General features: G+C 37.4%; 1 protein-coding gene across 4 annotated transcripts in view; it reads left to right on the forward strand.

Moving 5' to 3' along the window:
* Positions 1 to 18234, forward strand: part of LOC132392476 (mucin-13-like) — a 115142-nt gene that overhangs the window by 26975 nt on the left and 69933 nt on the right. For all 4 annotated transcript variants that reach the window (XM_059966367.1, XM_059966370.1, XM_059966368.1 and 1 more), the window contains exon 2: positions 6468 to 6488. In XM_059966367.1, the coding sequence (XP_059822350.1) occupies positions 6468 to 6488 (21 nt within the window). The remainder of the gene's footprint in view (positions 1 to 6467; positions 6489 to 18234) is intronic.

Raw genomic sequence — 18234 nt, forward strand, 5'->3', positions numbered from 1 at the left:
AACCTTTCCCCTGTAACTTGTGTGCTGAAACCCAGGTAACATTCTAGTAAATCTTCTCTGTACTCTCGCTATTTTGCTGACATCTTCCCTATAATTCGGTGACCAGAACTCTACACAATACTCCAAATTCGGCCTTACCAATATGCCCTGTACAATTTTAACATTACATCCCAACTCCCATACTTAGTGCTCTGATTTACAAAGGCCAGCATATCAAAAGCTTTCGTCACCACCCTATCCACCCTATTCAGACAATACCAATAGAAAATAGCTTCAACTAAATAGTACATCAGTATCTTTTACAGATGATGGCACAAGAGTCACGACACGTAGGAGCAGTAAATTTTCATTTTGATTTTTACATTCTCAGTGAAATTGTCATTGGTGATTGAAAATTAAGTGAATTGAACTTCATATTTCAACATATTTTCCCATAACAATTCTTTACATTAGAAGATACTCTGTCATAATTAGAGATAATATATTTGCTTTCTGATGCTATTTCAGAAAAAACTGTGCTGAATGAAGCTCCCATCACACTTACAGGATTATTTTATCAGATCGGATTCCATTCCCTCCAGCGGCTGAGCAATATAATTGACTGCGAGATGAATACTTTACAAGTCTCTCATATTCCCTCTTCCTTGTTGGAATTTATTTAGGAAATTGAAGTTGCTTGCCAAGTTTTGGATTCCAGGGTCAATCACAAACACTTCTGAAAACTGGGCAATGTTGCTTTGTAAGATTTACAACAGCAAGCGGTTCTGAAGCAAACAATTTATTCAGCTTGATAACTGTGAAGGTTGAACCACAACAGGACTAAATTAGCTCAGAATTTTGAAGGGCCAGTTTGATTTGGAAAAATGGTGTGATGCAAATGAATTAAGGGATATATCGTTGAGTAAGTTGTACCAATCGGTGAAGCCATCACCACAGCATGCAAAGATTGGCTCTTTGAAGAAAATAAAATCATTTGATTTCCATTACTGGAAAGTGACCTGAGATAAAAAGTGTTTATATTTTAATACAGCGGTTCCCAACCTTTTCTATGCCCCACACCCCTAGGAAATTTTTGATTAATGCTTCCACCCCATACAAAAGTAATACCAAATCTGAAGATGAAGAAGTCCAATTTCTAATTTTTGAACCACTCATTGAACCACATACAATACTGCGGGTGAACAAATTGAACTTAAAAAAATAACCTTTTACCTCAGTGCATAAAATGCAAATATAAATCAAGCAATTAGATTCTAATTTATTCAGAAAAAATTGTAAACAGTAAATTGATGAGACTCCTCAACTCTGAGGTGCAACATCCCAGGTAACACTGATAAGACTCCTCAACGCTGACTTGGGCAGCGGGAGACCGGAGTGAGTTTACGTCTCTCTCGACTCAGGCAGCGGGAGACTGGAGTGTGCTTGGGACAAACGTTACTGCCACTTCCCAAGGCAGATTGGCAGCTGGCTGAGTGATGACTCGTGACTCGTCACTCAAGGACACAAGCTTCTCTTTGTCGCACCCCCTCAAATTCCATCTCGCACCCCCTGGGGGTGTGGGCACCCCAGGTTGGGAACCCCTGCGTTAATATAATTTTCAACTCTTTCTTGAAACTTTTCGATATGTATGAGGGTATTGTAAGTTATGAGAATATTTATTTAGGAAAATCAACTCGGACATCCTCTGTGAAAGACAAGATAAAAGCTTGTCACTGGAGAACTTTTTACACATAACAGCAACATACACTGAGAACTATTCTGCTTTTGATGTGATCATATTGACGTCAGAAATTGTGCATTAGCTAGCTTCATATTAAGTTTTGAAATTTTTTTCTTTTCAGCGGGGTCCACACCAACAACAGGTATGAACTGTACGTTTCCATCCCGGTATTTATAGTGAATATAATTGGGATTTCTTTGACCACCTTTCCTTGTCCTTTTCCTTTGAAATATTCACACAAATATCTTCAGTTGATATTCTGTTATTAACCAGGACTCTAAAGGAATTATTGCATCAAGTGATAACGAGATTGAAAAACTGTTAAGTCCCAAGAGCGTACATTGACAAAAAGATTTGGATATTCTGAGCTATAGGTTAGCTTCAATTCAATTCGACAACAATCTCTTTCACAGTCAATGCCAATGAAAGGACATCAGACTGGAGTAAGAAAGTTTCATTGTGCTGGATTTCATCTTATCGTTACATAGAACGCTACAGCACAGAAAAAAGGCCCAAAGGATGATCAATCCATGCCAGTCCATTGATCCATCAAGTTCCATTGACCTGCACTATACTATAGCCCTCCCATCCATGTATCTCTAAATTTCACTTCAATGTTGAAATCAGAATGACATCAACCACCTGCATTGTCATCTTGTTCCTCACTCTCACTATCTTCGGAGTGAAGATGTTCCTCTTCATGTTCACATTAAACATTTTGACTTTAACTCTCAAACCATGACCACCATCTCAGCCAGATTTTCAATCATCCTCTTTTCACTGTGTGATATTAACTGAATTTAATGGTGATTTATTTCTGAAAATGGTTTCTTGAGTGTTAAGTTCATTTGTCCAGATTCAGTTATCAATGATAACATGAGTATTCAGACAATACTAACAGAAAATAGCTTCAACTAAATTGTACATCAATCACTTTAGCAGGTGTTGGCACAAGAGCCACAACAGGTAGGAGCAGTAAATTTTCGTTTTGATTTTTACATTTTCTGTGCAACAGTCATGGCTCATTGGAAATTAAGTAAATTGAACTTGATATTTCAATATATTTTCTCATAACAACTCAAAACATGAGAAGATACTGTCATAATTAGAGATAATATATTTGCTTTCTGACGCTATTTCAGAAAAAGCTGTGCTGAATGAAGCTCCCATCACACTTACAGGATTATTTTATCAGATCGGATTCCATTCCCTCCAGCGGCGGAGCAATATAATTGACTGCGAGATGAATACTTTACAAGTCTCTCATATTCCCTCTTCCTCGGTGGAATTTATTTAGGAAAGAATGAAGTTGCTTGCTAAGTTTTAGTTTCCAGGCCTGATCACAAACACTTCTCAAAACTGGGCAATGTTGCTTTATAAGATTTACAACAGAAAGCGGTTCTGAAGCAAACAATTTATTCAGCTTCTTAACAGTGAAGTTGAACCACAACAGGACTAAATTAGTTCAGAATTTTGTAGGGCCGGTTTGATTTGGAAAAATAGTGCGTTGCAGATGAATTGAGGGATATATCGTTGAGTAAGTTGTGCCAGTCTGTGAAGCCATCACCACAGCATGCAAAGTTTGGCTCATTGAAGAGAAAGCAATCAATTGATTTCCATTGCTAGAAAATGACCTGAGATAAAATACGTTTATATGTTAATATAATATTCAACTCTTTCTTGAAATTTTACGATGTGTATAAGGGTATTGTAAGTTATTGGAAAGTTTATTTCGAAAAATCAACTCGGACATCCTCAGTGAAACAGAGGAAATGGAAGCTTGTCACTGGAGAACTTTTTACACATATCAGCAACATACACTGAGAACTATTCTGCTTTTGATGCGATCATATCCACGACAGAAATTGTGCATTAGCTAGCTTCATATTAAATTTTATAATTTTCTCTTTTCAGTGGGGACCACAGCATTAACAGGTATGAACTGAACATTTCCATCCCGGTATTTCTAGTGAATATAATTGGGATTTCTTTCACCACCTTTCCTAGTTCCTTTCCTTTGTATATATTCACACAAATATCTTCAGCTGATATTCAGTTATTAAACAGGACTCTAAAGGAATTATTGCATCGTGATAACAAAAATCAAAATCTGTTAAATCCCAAGGGCAGACATTGATAAAAAGATTTGGATATTTTGAGGTATAGGATAGCTTCAATGGAATTTGACATCAATCTCTTTTACAGCCAATGCCAACAAAAGGACATCGGACTGGAGTAAGAAAGTTTCATTGTGCTGGAGTTCATCTTATCGTTACATAGAACACTACAGCACAGTAAAAAGGCCCAAAGGATGATCAATCCATGCCAGTCCATTGGTCCGTCAAGTTCCATTGACCTGCACTATACTATATCCCTCCCATCCATGTATCTCTAAATTTCACTTCAATGTTGAAATCAGGATCACATCAACCACCTGCGTTGTCATCTTGTTCCTCACTCTCACTATCTTCGGAGTGAAGATGTTCCTCTTCATGTTCACCTTCAATATTTCAACTTTAACTCTCAAACCATGACCACCAGCTCAGCCAGAGTTTCAATCATCCTCCTTTCACTGTGTGATATTACCTGAATTTAACAGAGATTTATTTCTGAAAATGGTTTCTTGAGTATTAACTTCATTAGAGCATGGTCTGTTATCTAAGATAACATGAGTATTCAAACAATACTAAAAGAAAATAGCTTCAACTAAATTGTACACCAATCTCTTTTACAGCTGATGGCACAAGAAGCACAACAGGTAGGAGCAGCAAATTTTTGTTTTGATTTTTACATTTTCAGTGAGACAGTCCATGGCTCATTGGGAATTAAGTAAATTGAAATTGATATTTCAATATATTTTCTCATAACAATTCTTAACGTTGGAAGATACTCTGTCATAATTAGAGATAATATATTTGTCTGATATTATTTCTGAAAATGGTTTAGGCTGTGGTCTGTTATGTAAGGTAACATGAGTATTATAACCATATAACAATTACAGCACAGAAACAGGCCATCTCGGCCCTTCTCATCCATGCTGAATGCTTACTCTCACCTAGTCCCACTGGCCTGCACTCAGCCCATAACCCTCCAATTCTTTCCTGTCCATATACCTATCCAATTTTACTTTAAATAACAATACCGAACCTGCCTCTACCACTTCTACTGGAAGCTCGTTCCACACAGCTACCACTCTCTGAGTAAAGTAATTCCCCCTCACGATACCCTTAAACTTTTGCCCCCAACTCTCAACTCATGTCCTCTTCTTTGAATCTCTCCTACTCTCAATGGAAAAAGCCTATCCATGTCAACTCTATCTCTCCCCCTCATAATTTTAAATACCTCTATCAAGTCCCCCCGCAACCTTCCACGCTCCAAAGAATAATATATTTGCTTTCTGATGCTATTTCAGAAAAAACTGTGCTGAATGAAGCTCCCATCACACTTACAGGATTATTTTATCAGATCGGATTCCATTCCCTCCAGCGGCTGAGCAATATAATTGACTGCGAGATGAATACTTTACAAGTCTCTCATATTCCCTCTTCCTTGTTGGAATTTATTTAGGAAATTGAAGTTGCTTGCCAAGTTTTGGATTCCAGGGTCAATCACAAACACTTCTGAAAACTGGGCAATGTTGCTTTATAAGATTTACAACAGCAAGCGCTTCTGAAGCAAACAATTTATTCAGCTTGATAACTGTGAAGGTTGAACCACAACAGGACTAAATTAGCTCAGAATTTTGAAGGGCCAGTTTGATTTGGAAAAATGGTGAGATGCAAATGAATTAAGGGATATATCATTGAGTAAGTTGTGCCAATCTGTGAAGCCATCACCACAGCATGCAAAGATTGGCTCTTTGAAGAAAATAAAATCATTTGATTTCCATTACTGGAAAGTGACCTGAGATAAAAAGTGTTTATATTTTAATACAGTGGTTCCCAACCTTTTCTATGCCCCACACCCCTAGGAAATTTTTGATTAATGCTTGCACCCCATACAAAAGTAATACCACATCTGAAGATGAAGAAGTCCAATTTCTAATTTTTGAACCACTCATTGAACCACACACAATACTGCGGGTGAACAAATTGAACTTAAAAAAATAATCTTTTAACTCAGTGCATAAAATGCAAATATAAATCAAGCAATTAGATTCTAATTTATTCAGAAAAAATTGTAAACAGTAAATTGATGAGACTCCTCAACTCTGAGGTGCAACATCCCAGGTAACACTGATAAGACTCCTCAACGCTGACTTGGGCAGCGGGAGACCGGAGTGAGTTTACGTCTCTCTCGACTCGGGCAGCGGGAGACTGGAGTGTGCTTGGGACAAATGTTACTGCCACTTCTCAAGGCAGATTGGCAGCTGGCTGAGTGATGACTCGTGACTCGTCATTCAAGGACACAAGCTTCTCTTTGTCGCTCCCCCTCAAATTCCATCTCGCACCCCCCTGGGGGTGTGGGCACCCCAGGTTGGGAACCCCTGCGTTAATATAATTTTCAACTCTTTCTTGAAACTTTTCGATATGTATGAGGGTATTGTAAGTTATGAGAATATTTATTTAGGAAAATCAACTCGGACATCCTCTGTGAAAGACAAGATGGAAGCTTGTCACTGGAGAACTTTTTACACATAACAGCAACATACACTGAGAACTATTCTGCTTTTGATGTGATCATATTGACGTCAGAAATTGTGCATTAGCTAGCTTCATATTAAATTTTATAATTTTTTTCTTTTCAGCGGGGTCCACACCAACAACAGGTATGAACTGAATGTTTCCATCCCGGTATTTATAGTGAGTATAATTGGGATTTCTTTGACCACCTTTCCTTGTTCTTTTCCTTTGAAATATTCACACAAATATCTTCAGTTGATATTCTGTTATTAACCAGGACTCTAAAGGAATTATTGCATCAAGTGATAACGAGATTGAAAAACTGTTAAGTCCCAAGAACGTACATTGACAAAAAGATTTGGATATTCTGAGCTATAGGTTAGCTTCAATTGAATTCGACAACAATCTATTTTACAGTCAATGCCAATGAAAGGACATCAGACTGGAGTAAGAAAGCTTCATTGTGCTGGAGTTCATCTTATCGTTACATAGAACACTGCAGCACAGAAAAAAGGCCCAAAGGATGATCAATCCATGCCAGTCCATTGATCCATCAAGTTCCATTGACCTGCACTATACTATAGCCCTCCCATCCATGTTTCTCTAAATTTCACTTCAATGTTGAAATCAGAATGACATCAACCACCTGCGTTGTCATCTTTTTCCTCACTCTCACTATCTTCGGAGTGAAGATGTTCCTCTTCATGTTCACATTAAACATTTTGACTTTAACTCTCAAACCATGACCACCATCTCAGCCAGATTTTCAATCATCCTCTTTTCACTGTGTGATATTAACTGAATTTAATGGTGATTTATTTCTGAAAATGGTTTCTTGAGTGTTAAGTTCATTTGTCCAGATTCAGTTATCAATGATAACATGAGTATTCAGACAATACTAACAGAAAATAGCTTCAACTAAATTGTACATCAATCACTTTAGCAGGTGTTGGCACAAGAGCCACAACAGGTAGGAGCAGTAAATTTTCGTTTTGATTTTTACATTTTCTGTGCAACAGTCATGGCTCATTGGAAATTAAGTAAATTGAACTTGATATTTCAATATATTTTCTCATAACAATTCTTAACATTAGAAGATACTCTGTCATAATTAGAGATAATATATTTGCTTTCTGACGCTATTTCAGAAAAAACTGTGCTGAATGAAGCTCCCATCACACTTACAGGATTATTTTATCAGATCGGATTCCATTCCCTCTAGCGGCTGAGCAATATAATTGACTGCGAGATGAATACTTTACAAGTCTCTCATATTCCCTCTTCCTCGGTGGAATTTATTTAGGAAAGAATGAAGTTGCTTGCTAAGTTTTAGTTTCCAGGCCTGATCACAAACACAAAACTGGGCAATGTTGCTTTATAAGATTTACAACAGAAAGCGGTTCTGAAGCAAACAATTTATTCAGCTTCTTAACAGTGAAGTTGAACCACAACAGGACTAAATTAGTTCAGAATTTTGTAGGGCCGGTTTGATTTGGAAAAATAGTGCGATGCAAATGAATTGAGGGATATATCGTTGAGTAAGTTGTGCCAGTCTGTGAAGCCATCACCACAGCATGCAAAGTTTGGCTCATTGAAGAGAAAGCAATCAATTGATTTCCATTGCTGGAAAATGACCTGAGATAAAATATGTTTATATGTTAATATAATATTCAACTCTTTCTTGAAATTTTACGACGTGTATAAGGGTATTGTAAGTTATTGGAAAGTTTATTTAGGAAAATCAACTCGGACATCCTCAGTGAAACAGAAGAAATGGAAGCTTGTCACTGGAGAACTTTTTACACATATCAGCAACATACACTGAGAACTATTCTGCTTTTGATGCGATCATATCCACGACAGAAATTGTGCATTAGCTAGCTTCATATTAAATTTTATAATTTTCTCTTTTCAGTGGGGACCACAGCATTAACAGGTATGAACTGAACATTTCCATCCCGGTATTTCTAGTGAATATAATTGGGATTTCTTTCACCACCTTTCCTAGTTCCTTTCCTTTGTATATATTCACACAAATATCTTCAGCTGATATTCAGTTATTAAACAGGACTCTAAAGGAATTATTGCATCAAGTGATAACGAGAATCAAAATCTGTTAAATCCCAAGGGCAGACATTGATAAAAAGATTTGGATATTGTGAGGTATAGGATAGCTTCAATGGAATTTGACATCAATCTCTTTTACAGCCAATGCCAATGAAAGGACATCGGACTGGAGTAAGAAAGCTTCATTGTGCTGGAGTTCATCTTATCGTTACATAGAACACTACAGCACAGTAAAAAGGCCCAAAGGATGATCAATCCATGCCTGTCCATTGGTCCGTCAAGTTCCATTGACCTGCACTATACTATAGCCCTCCCAACCATGTATCTCTAAATTTCACTTCAATGTTGAAATCAGGATCACATCAACCACCTGCGTTGTCATCTTGTTCCTCACTCTCACTATCTTCGGAGTGAAGATGTTCCTCTTCATGTTCACCTTCAATATTTCAACTTTAACTCTCAAACCATGACCACCAGCTCCGCCAGAGTTTCAATCATCCTCCTTTCACTGTGTGATATTACCTGAATTTAACAGAGATTTATTTCTGAAAATGGTTTCTTGAGTATTAACTTCATTAGAGCATGGTCTGTTATCTAAGATAACATGAGTATTCAAACAATACTAAAAGAAAATAGCTTCAACTAAATTGTACATCAATCTCTTTTACAGCTGATGGCACAAGAAGCACAACAGGTAGGAGCAGCAAATTTTTGTTTTGATTTTTACATTTTCAGTGAGACAGTCATGGCTCATTGGGAATTAAGTAAATTGAAATTGATATTTCAATATATTTTCTCATAACAATTCTTAACGTTGGAAGATACTCTGTCATAATTAGAGATAATATATTTGTCTGATATTATTTCTGAAAATGGTTTAGGCTGTGGTCTGTTATGTAAGGTAACATGAGTATTATAACCATATAACAATTACAGCACAGAAACAGGCCATCTCGGCCCTTCTCATCCATGCTGAATGCTTACTCTCACCTAGTCCCACTGGCCTGCACTCAGCCCATAACCCTCCAATTCTTTCCTGTCCATATACCTATCCAATTTTACTTTAAATAACAATACCGAACCTGCCTCTACCACTTCTACTGGAAGCTCGTTCCACACAGCTACCACTCTCTGAGTAAAGTAATTCCCCCTCATGATACCCTTAAACTTTTGCCCCCAACTCTCAACTCATGTCCTCTTCTTTGAATCTCTCCTACTCTCAATGGAAAAAGCCTATCCATGTCAACTCTATCTCTCCCCCTCATAATTTTAAATACCTCTATCAAGTCCCCCCGCAACCTTCCACGCTCCAAAGAATAAAACCTAACTGTTCAACCTTTCCCCTGTAACTTGGGTGCTGAAACCCTAGTAAATCTTCTCTGTACTCTCTCTATTTTGCTGACATCTTTCCTATAATTCGGTGACCAGAACTCTACACAATACTCCAAATTCGGCCTTACCAATATGCCCTGTACAATTTTAACATTACATCCCAACTCCCATACTTAGTGCTCTGATTTACAAAGGCCAGCATACCAAAAGCTTTCGTCACCACCCTATCCACCCTATTCAGACAATACCAATAGAAAATAGCTTCAACTAAATAGTACATCAGTATCTTTTACAGGTGATGGCACAAGTGTCACGACACGTAGGAGCAGTAAATTTTCATTTTGATTTTTACAGTTTCAGTGAAATTGTCATTGGTGATTGAAAATTAAGTGAATTGAACTTCATATTTCAACATATTTTCTCATAACAATTCTTAACATTAGAAGATACTCTGTCATAATTAGAGATAATATATTTGCTTTCTGACGCTATTTCAGAAAAAACTGTGCTGAATGAAGCTCCCATCACACTTACAGGATTATTTTATCAGATCGGATTCCATTCCCTCTAGCGGCTGAGCAATATAATTGACTGCGAGATGAATACTTTACAAGTCTCTCATATTCCCTCTTCCTCGGTGGAATTTATTTAGGAAAGAATGAAGTTGCTTGCTAAGTTTTAGTTTCCAGGCCTGATCACAAACACAAAACTGGGCAATGTTGCTTTATAAGATTTACAACAGAAAGCGGTTCTGAAGCAAACAATTTATTCAGCTTCTTAACAGTGAAGTTGAACCACAACAGGACTAAATTAGTTCAGAATTTTGTAGGGCCGGTTTGTTTTGGAAAAATAGTGCGATGCAAATGAATTGAGGGATATATCGTTGAGTAAGTTGTGCCAGTCTGTGAAGCCATCACCACAGCATGCAAAGTTTGGCTCATTGAAGAGAAAGCAATCAATTGATTTCCATTGCTGGAAAATGACCTGAGATAAAATACGTTTATATGTTAATATAATATTCAACTCTTTCTTGAAATTTTACGACGTGTATAAGGGTATTGTAAGTTATTGGAAAGTTTATTTAGGAAAATCAACTCGGACATCCTCAGTGAAACAGAGGAAATGGAAGCTTGTCACTGGAGAACTTTTTACACATATCAGCAACATACACTGAGAACTATTCTGCTTTTGATGCGATCATATCCACGACAGAAATTGTGCATTAGCTAGCTTCATATTAAATTTTATCATTTTCTCTTTTCAGTGGGGACCACAGCATTAACAGGTATGAACTGAACATTTCCGTCCCGGTATTTCTAGTGAATATAATTGGGATTTCTTTCACCACCTTTCCTAGTTCATTTCCTTTGTATATATTCACACAAATATCTTCAGCTGATATTCAGTTATTAAACAGGACTCTAAAGGAATTATTGCAGCAAGTGATAACGAGAATCAAAATCTGTTAAATCCCAAGGGCAGACATTGATAAAAAGATTTGGATATTGTGAGGTATAGGATAGCTTCAATGGAATTTGACATCAATCTCTTTTACAGCCAATGCCAATGAAAGGACATCGGACTGGAGTAAGAAAGCTTCATTGTGCTGGAGTTCATCTTATCGTTACATAGAACACTACAGCACAGTAAAAAGGCCCAAAGGATGATCAATCCATGCCTGTCCATTGGTCCGTCAAGTTCCATTGACCTGCACTATACTATAGCCCTCCCAACCATGTATCTCTAAATTTCACTTCAATGTTGAAATCAGGATCACATCAACCACCTGCGTTGTCATCTTGTTCCTCACTCTCACTATCTTCGGAGTGAAGATGTTCCTCTTCATGTTCACCTTCAATATTTCAACTTTAACTCTCAAACCATGACCACCAGCTCCGCCAGAGTTTCAATCATCCTCCTTTCACTGTGTGATATTACCTGAATTTAACAGAGATTTATTTCTGAAAATGGTTTCTTGAGCATTAACTTCATTAGAGCATGGTCTGTTATCTAAGATAACATGAGTATTCAAACAATACTAACAGAAAATAGCTTCAACTAAATTGTACATCAATCTCTTTTACAGCTGATGGCACAAGAAGCACAACAGGTAGGAGCAGCAAATTTTTGTTCTGATTTTTACATTTTCAGTGAGACAGTCATGGCTCATTGGGAATTAAGTAAATTGAAATTGATATTTCAATATATTTTCTCATAACAATTCTTAACGTTGGAAGATACTCTGTCATAATTAGAGATAATATATTTGTCTGATATTATTTCTGAAAATGGTTTAGGCTGTGGTCTGTTATGTAAGGTAACATGAGTATTATAACCATATAACAATTACAGCACAGAAACAGGCCATCTCGGCCCTTCTCATCCATGCTGAATGCTTACTCTCACCTAGTCCCACTGGCCTGCACTCAGCCCATAACCCTCCAATTCTTTCCTGTCCATATACCTATCCAATTTTACTTTAAATAACAATACCGAACCTGCCTCTACCACTTCTACTGGAAGCTCGTTCCACACAGCTACCACTCTCTGAGTAAAGTAATTCCCCCTCATGATACCCTTAAACTTTTGCCCCCAACTCTCAACTCATGTCCTCTTCTTTGAATCTCTCCTACTCTCAATGGAAAAAGCCTATCCATGTCAACTCTATCTCTCCCCCTCATAATTTTAAATACCTCTATCAAGTCCCCCCGCAACCTTCCACGCTCCAAAGAATAAAACCTAACTGTTCAACCTTTCCCCTGTAACTTGGGTGCTGAAACCCAGGTAACATTCTAGTAAATCTTCTCTGTACTCTCTCTATTTTGCTGACATCTTTCCTATAATTCGGTGACCAGAACTCTACACAATACTCCAAATTCGGCCTTACCAATATGCCCTGTACAATTTTAACATTACATCCCAACTCCCATACTTAGTGCTCTGATTTACAAAGGCCAGCATACCAAAAGCTTTCGTCACCACCCTATCCACCCTATTCAGACAATACCAATAAAAAATAGCTTCAACTAAATAGTACATCAGTATCTTTTACAGGTGATGGCACAAGAGTCACGACACGTAGGAGCAGTAAATTTTCATTTTGATTTTTACCGTTTCAGTGAAATTGTCATTGGTGATCGAAAATTAAGTGAATTGAACTTCATATTTCAACATATTTTCTCATAACAATTCTTAACATTAGAAGATACTCTGTCATAATTAGAGATAATATATTTGCTTTCTGACGCTATTTCAGAAAAAACTGTGCTGAATGAAGCTCCCATCACACTTACAGGATTATTTTATCAGATCGGATTCCATTCCCTCTAGCGGCTGAGCAATATAATTGACTGCGAGATGAATACTTTACAAGTCTCTCATATTCCCTCTTCCTCGGTGGAATTTATTTAGGAATGAATGAAGTTGCTTGCTAAGTTTTAGTTTCCAGGCCTGATCACAAACACAAAACTGGGCAATGTTGCTTTATAAGATTTACAACAGAAAGCGGTTCTGAAGCAAACAATTTATTCAGCTTCTTAACAGTGAAGTTGAACCACAACAGGACTAAATTAGTTCAGAATTTTGTAGGGCCGGTTTGATTTGGAATAATAGTGCGATGCAAATGAATTGAGTGAAATATCGTTGAGTAAGTTGTGCCAGTCTGTGAAGCCATCACCACAGCATGCAAAGTTTGGCTCATTGAAGAGAAAGCAATCAATTGATTTCCATTGCTGGAAAATGACCTGAGATAAAATACGTTTATATGTTAATATAATATTCAACTCTTTCTTGAAATTTTACGACGTGTATAAGGGTATTGTAAGTTATTGGAAAGTTTATTTAGGAAAATCAACTCGGACATCCTCAGTGAAACAGAGGAAATGGAAGCTTGTCACTGGAGAACTTTTTACACATATCAGCAACATACACTGAGAACTATTCTGCTTTTGATGCGATCATATCCACGACAGAAATTGTGCATTAGCTAGCTTCATATTAAATTTTATAATTTTCTCTTTTCAGTGGGGACCACAGCATTAACAGGTATGAACTGAACATTTCCGTCCCGGTATTTCTAGTGAATATAATTGGGATTTCTTTCACCACCTTTCCTAGTTCATTTCCTTTGTATATATTCACACAAATATCTTCAGCTGATATTCAGTTATTAAACAGGACTCTAAAGGAATTATTGCAGCAAGTGATAACGAGAATCAAAATCTGTTAAATCCCAAGGGCAGACATTGATAAAAAGATTTGGATATTGTGAGGTATAGGATAGCTTCAATGGAATTTGACATCAATCTCTTTTACAGCCAATGCCAATGAAAGGACATCGGACTGCAGTAAGAAAGCTTCATTGTGCTGGAGTTCATCTTATCGTTACATAGAACACTACAGCACAGTAAAAAGGCCCAAAGGATGATCAATCCATGCCTGTCCATTGGTCCGTCAAGTTCCATTGACCTGCACTATACTATAGCCCTCCCAACCATGTATCTCTAAATTTCACTTCAATGTTGAAATCAGGATCACATCAACCACCTGCGTTGTCATCTTGTTCCTCACTCTCACTATCTTCGGAGTGAAGATGTTCCTCTTCATGTTCACCTTCAATATTTCAACTTTAACTCTCAAACCATGACCACCAGCTCCGCCAGAGTTTCAATCATCCTCCTTTCACTGTGTGATATTACCTGAATTTAACAGAGATTTATTTCTGAAAATGGTTTCTTGAGCATTAACTTCATTAGAGCATGGTCTGTTATCTAAGATAACATGAGTATTCAAACAATACTAACAGAAAATAGCTTCAACTAAATTGTACATCAATCTCTTTTACAGCTGATGGCACAAGAAGCACAACAGGTAGGAGCAGCAAATTTTTGTTCTGATTTTTACATTTTCAGTGAGACAGTCATGGCTCATTGGGAATTAAGTAAATTGAAATTGATATTTCAATATATTTTCTCATAACAATTCTTAACGTTGGAAGATACTCTGTCATAATTAGAGATAATATATTTGTCTGATATTATTTCTGAAAATGGTTTAGGCTGTGGTCTGTTATGTAAGGTAACATGAGTATTATAACCATATAACAATTACAGCACAGAAACAGGCCATCTCGGCCCTTCTCATCCATGCTGAATGCTTACTCTCACCTAGTCCCACTGGCCTGCACTCAGCCCATAACCCTCCAATTCTTTCCTGTCCATATACCTATCCAATTTTACTTTAAATAACAATACCGAACCTGCCTCTACCACTTCTACTGGAAGCTCGTTCCACACAGCTACCACTCTCTGAGTAAAGTAATTCCCCCTCATGATACCCTTAAACTTTTGCCCCCAACTCTCAACTCATGTCCTCTTCTTTGAATCTCTCCTACTCTCAATGGAAAAAGCCTATCCATGTCAACTCTATCTCTCCCCCTCATAATTTTAAATACCTCTATCAAGTCCCCCCGCAACCTTCCACGCTCCAAAGAATAAAACCTAACTGTTCAACCTTTCCCCTGTAACTTGGGTGCTGAAACCCAGGTAACATTCTAGTAAATCTTCTCTGTACTCTCTCTATTTTGCTGACATCTTTCCTATAATTCGGTGACCAGAACTCTACACAATACTCCAAATTCGGCCTTACCAATATGCCCTGTACAATTTTAACATTACATCCCAACTCCCATACTTAGTGCTCTGATTTACAAAGGCCAGCATACCAAAAGCTTTCGTCACCACCCTATCCACCCTATTCAGACAATACCAATAAAAAATAGCTTCAACTAAATAGTACATCAGTATCTTTTACAGGTGATGGCACAAGAGTCACGACACGTAGGAGCAGTAAATTTTCATTTTGATTTTTACCGTTTCAGTGAAATTGTCATTGGTGATCGAAAATTAAGTGAATTGAACTTCATATTTCAACATATTTTCTCATAACAATTCTTAACATTAGAAGATACTCTGTCATAATTAGAGATAATATATTTGCTTTCTGACGCTATTTCAGAAAAAACTGTGCTGAATGAAGCTCCCATCACACTTACAGGATTATTTTATCAGATCGGATTCCATTCCCTCTAGCGGCTGAGCAATATAATTGACTGCGAGATGAATACTTTACAAGTCTCTCATATTCCCTCTTCCTCGGTGGAATTTATTTAGGAATGAATGAAGTTGCTTGCTAAGTTTTAGTTTCCAGGCCTGATCACAAACACAAAACTGGGCAATGTTGCTTTATAAGATTTACAACAGAAAGCGGTTCTGAAGCAAACAATTTATTCAGCTTCTTAACAGTGAAGTTGAACCACAACAGGACTAAATTAGTTCAGAATTTTGTAGGGCCGGTTTGATTTGGAATAATAGTGCGATGCAAATGAATTGAGTGAAATATCGTTGAGTAAGTTGTGCCAGTCTGTGAAGCCATCACCACAGCATGCAAAGTTTGGCTCATTGAAGAGAAAGCAATCAATTGATTTCCATTGCTGGAAAATGACCTGAGATAAAATACGTTTATATGTTAATATAATATTCAACTCTTTCTTGAAATTTTACGACGTGTATAAGGGTATTGTAAGTTATTGGAAAGTTTATTTAGGAAAATCAACTCGGACATCCTCAGTGAAACAGAGGAAATGGAAGCTTGTCACTGGAGAACTTTTTACACATATCAGCAACATACACTGAGAACTATTCTGCTTTTGATGCGATCATATCCACGACAGAAATTGTGCATTAGCTAGCTTCATATTAAATTTTATCATTTTCTCTTTTCAGTGGGGACCACAGCATTAACAGGTATGAACTGAACATTTCCGTCCCGGTATTTCTAGTGAATATAATTGGGATTTCTTTCACCACCTTTCCTAGTTCATTTCCTTTGTATATATTCACACAAATATCTTCAGCTGATATTCAGTTATTAAACAGGACTCTAAAGGAATTATTGCAGCAAGTGATAACGAGAATCAAAATCTGTTAAATCCCAAGGGCAGACATTGATAAAAAGATTTGGATATTGTGAGGTATAGGATAGCTTCAATGGAATTTGACATCAATCTCTTTTACAGCCAATGCCAATGAAAGGACATCGGACTGCAGTAAGAAAGCTTCATTGTGCTGGAGTTCATCTTATCGTTACATAGAACACTACAGCACAGTAAAAAGGCCCAAAGGATGATCAATCCATGCCTGTCCATTGGTCCGTCAAGTTCCATTGACCTGCACTATACTATAGCCCTCCCAACCATGTATCTCTAAATTTCACTTCAATGTTGAAATCAGGATCACATCAACCACCTGCGTTGTCATCTTGTTCCTCACTCTCACTATCTTCGGAGTGAAGATGTTCCTCTTCATGTTCACCTTCAATATTTCAACTTTAACTCTCAAACCATGACCACCAGCTCCGCCAGAGTTTCAATCATCCTCCTTTCACTGTGTGATATTACCTGAATTTAACAGAGATTTATTTCTGAAAATGGTTTCTTGAGCATTAACTTCATTAGAGCATGGTCTGTTATCTAAGATAACATGAGTATTCAAACAATACTAACAGAAAATAGCTTCAACTAAATTGTACATCAATCTCTTTTACAGCTGATGGCACAAGAAGCACAACAGGTAGGAGCAGCAAATTTTTGTTCTGATTTTTACATTTTCAGTGAGACAGTCATGGCTCATTGGGAATTAAGTAAATTGAAATTGATATTTCAATATATTTTCTCATAACAATTCTTAACGTTGGAAGATACTCTGTCATAATTAGAGATAATATATTTGTCTGATATTATTTCTGAAAATGGTTTAGGCTGTGGTCTGTTATGTAAGGTAACATGAGTATTATAACCATATAACAATTACAGCACAGAAACAGGCCATCTCGGCCCTTCTCATCCATGCTGAATGCTTACTCTCACCTAGTCCCACTGGCCTGCACTCAGCCCATAACCCTCCAATTCTTTCCTGTCCATATACCTATCCAATTTTACTTTAAATAACAATACCGAACCTGCCTCTACCACTTCTACTGGAAGCTCGTTCCACACAGCTACCACTCTCTGAGTAAAGTAATTCCCCCTCATGATACCCTTAAACTTTTGCCCCCAACTCTCAACTCATGTCCTCTTCTTTGAATCTCTCCTACTCTCAATGGAAAAAGCCTATCCATGTCAACTCTATCTCTCCCCCTCATAATTTTAAATACCTCTATCAAGTCCCCCCGCAACCTTCCACGCTCCAAAGAATAAAACCTAACTGTTCAACCTTTCCCCTGTAACTTGGGTGCTGAAACCCAGGTAACATTCTAGTAAATCTTCTCTGTACTCTCTCTATTTTGCTGACATCTTTCCTATAATTCGGTGACCAGAACTCTACACAATACTCCAAATTCGGCCTTACCAATATGCCCTGTACAATTTTAACATTACATCCCAACTCCCATACTTAGTGCTCTGATTTACAAAGGCCAGCATACCAAAAGCTTTCG

Source organism: Hypanus sabinus, chromosome 4 (assembly GCF_030144855.1).
Source record: "Hypanus sabinus isolate sHypSab1 chromosome 4, sHypSab1.hap1, whole genome shotgun sequence".
Classification (NCBI taxonomy): Eukaryota; Metazoa; Chordata; class Chondrichthyes; order Myliobatiformes; family Dasyatidae; genus Hypanus; species Hypanus sabinus.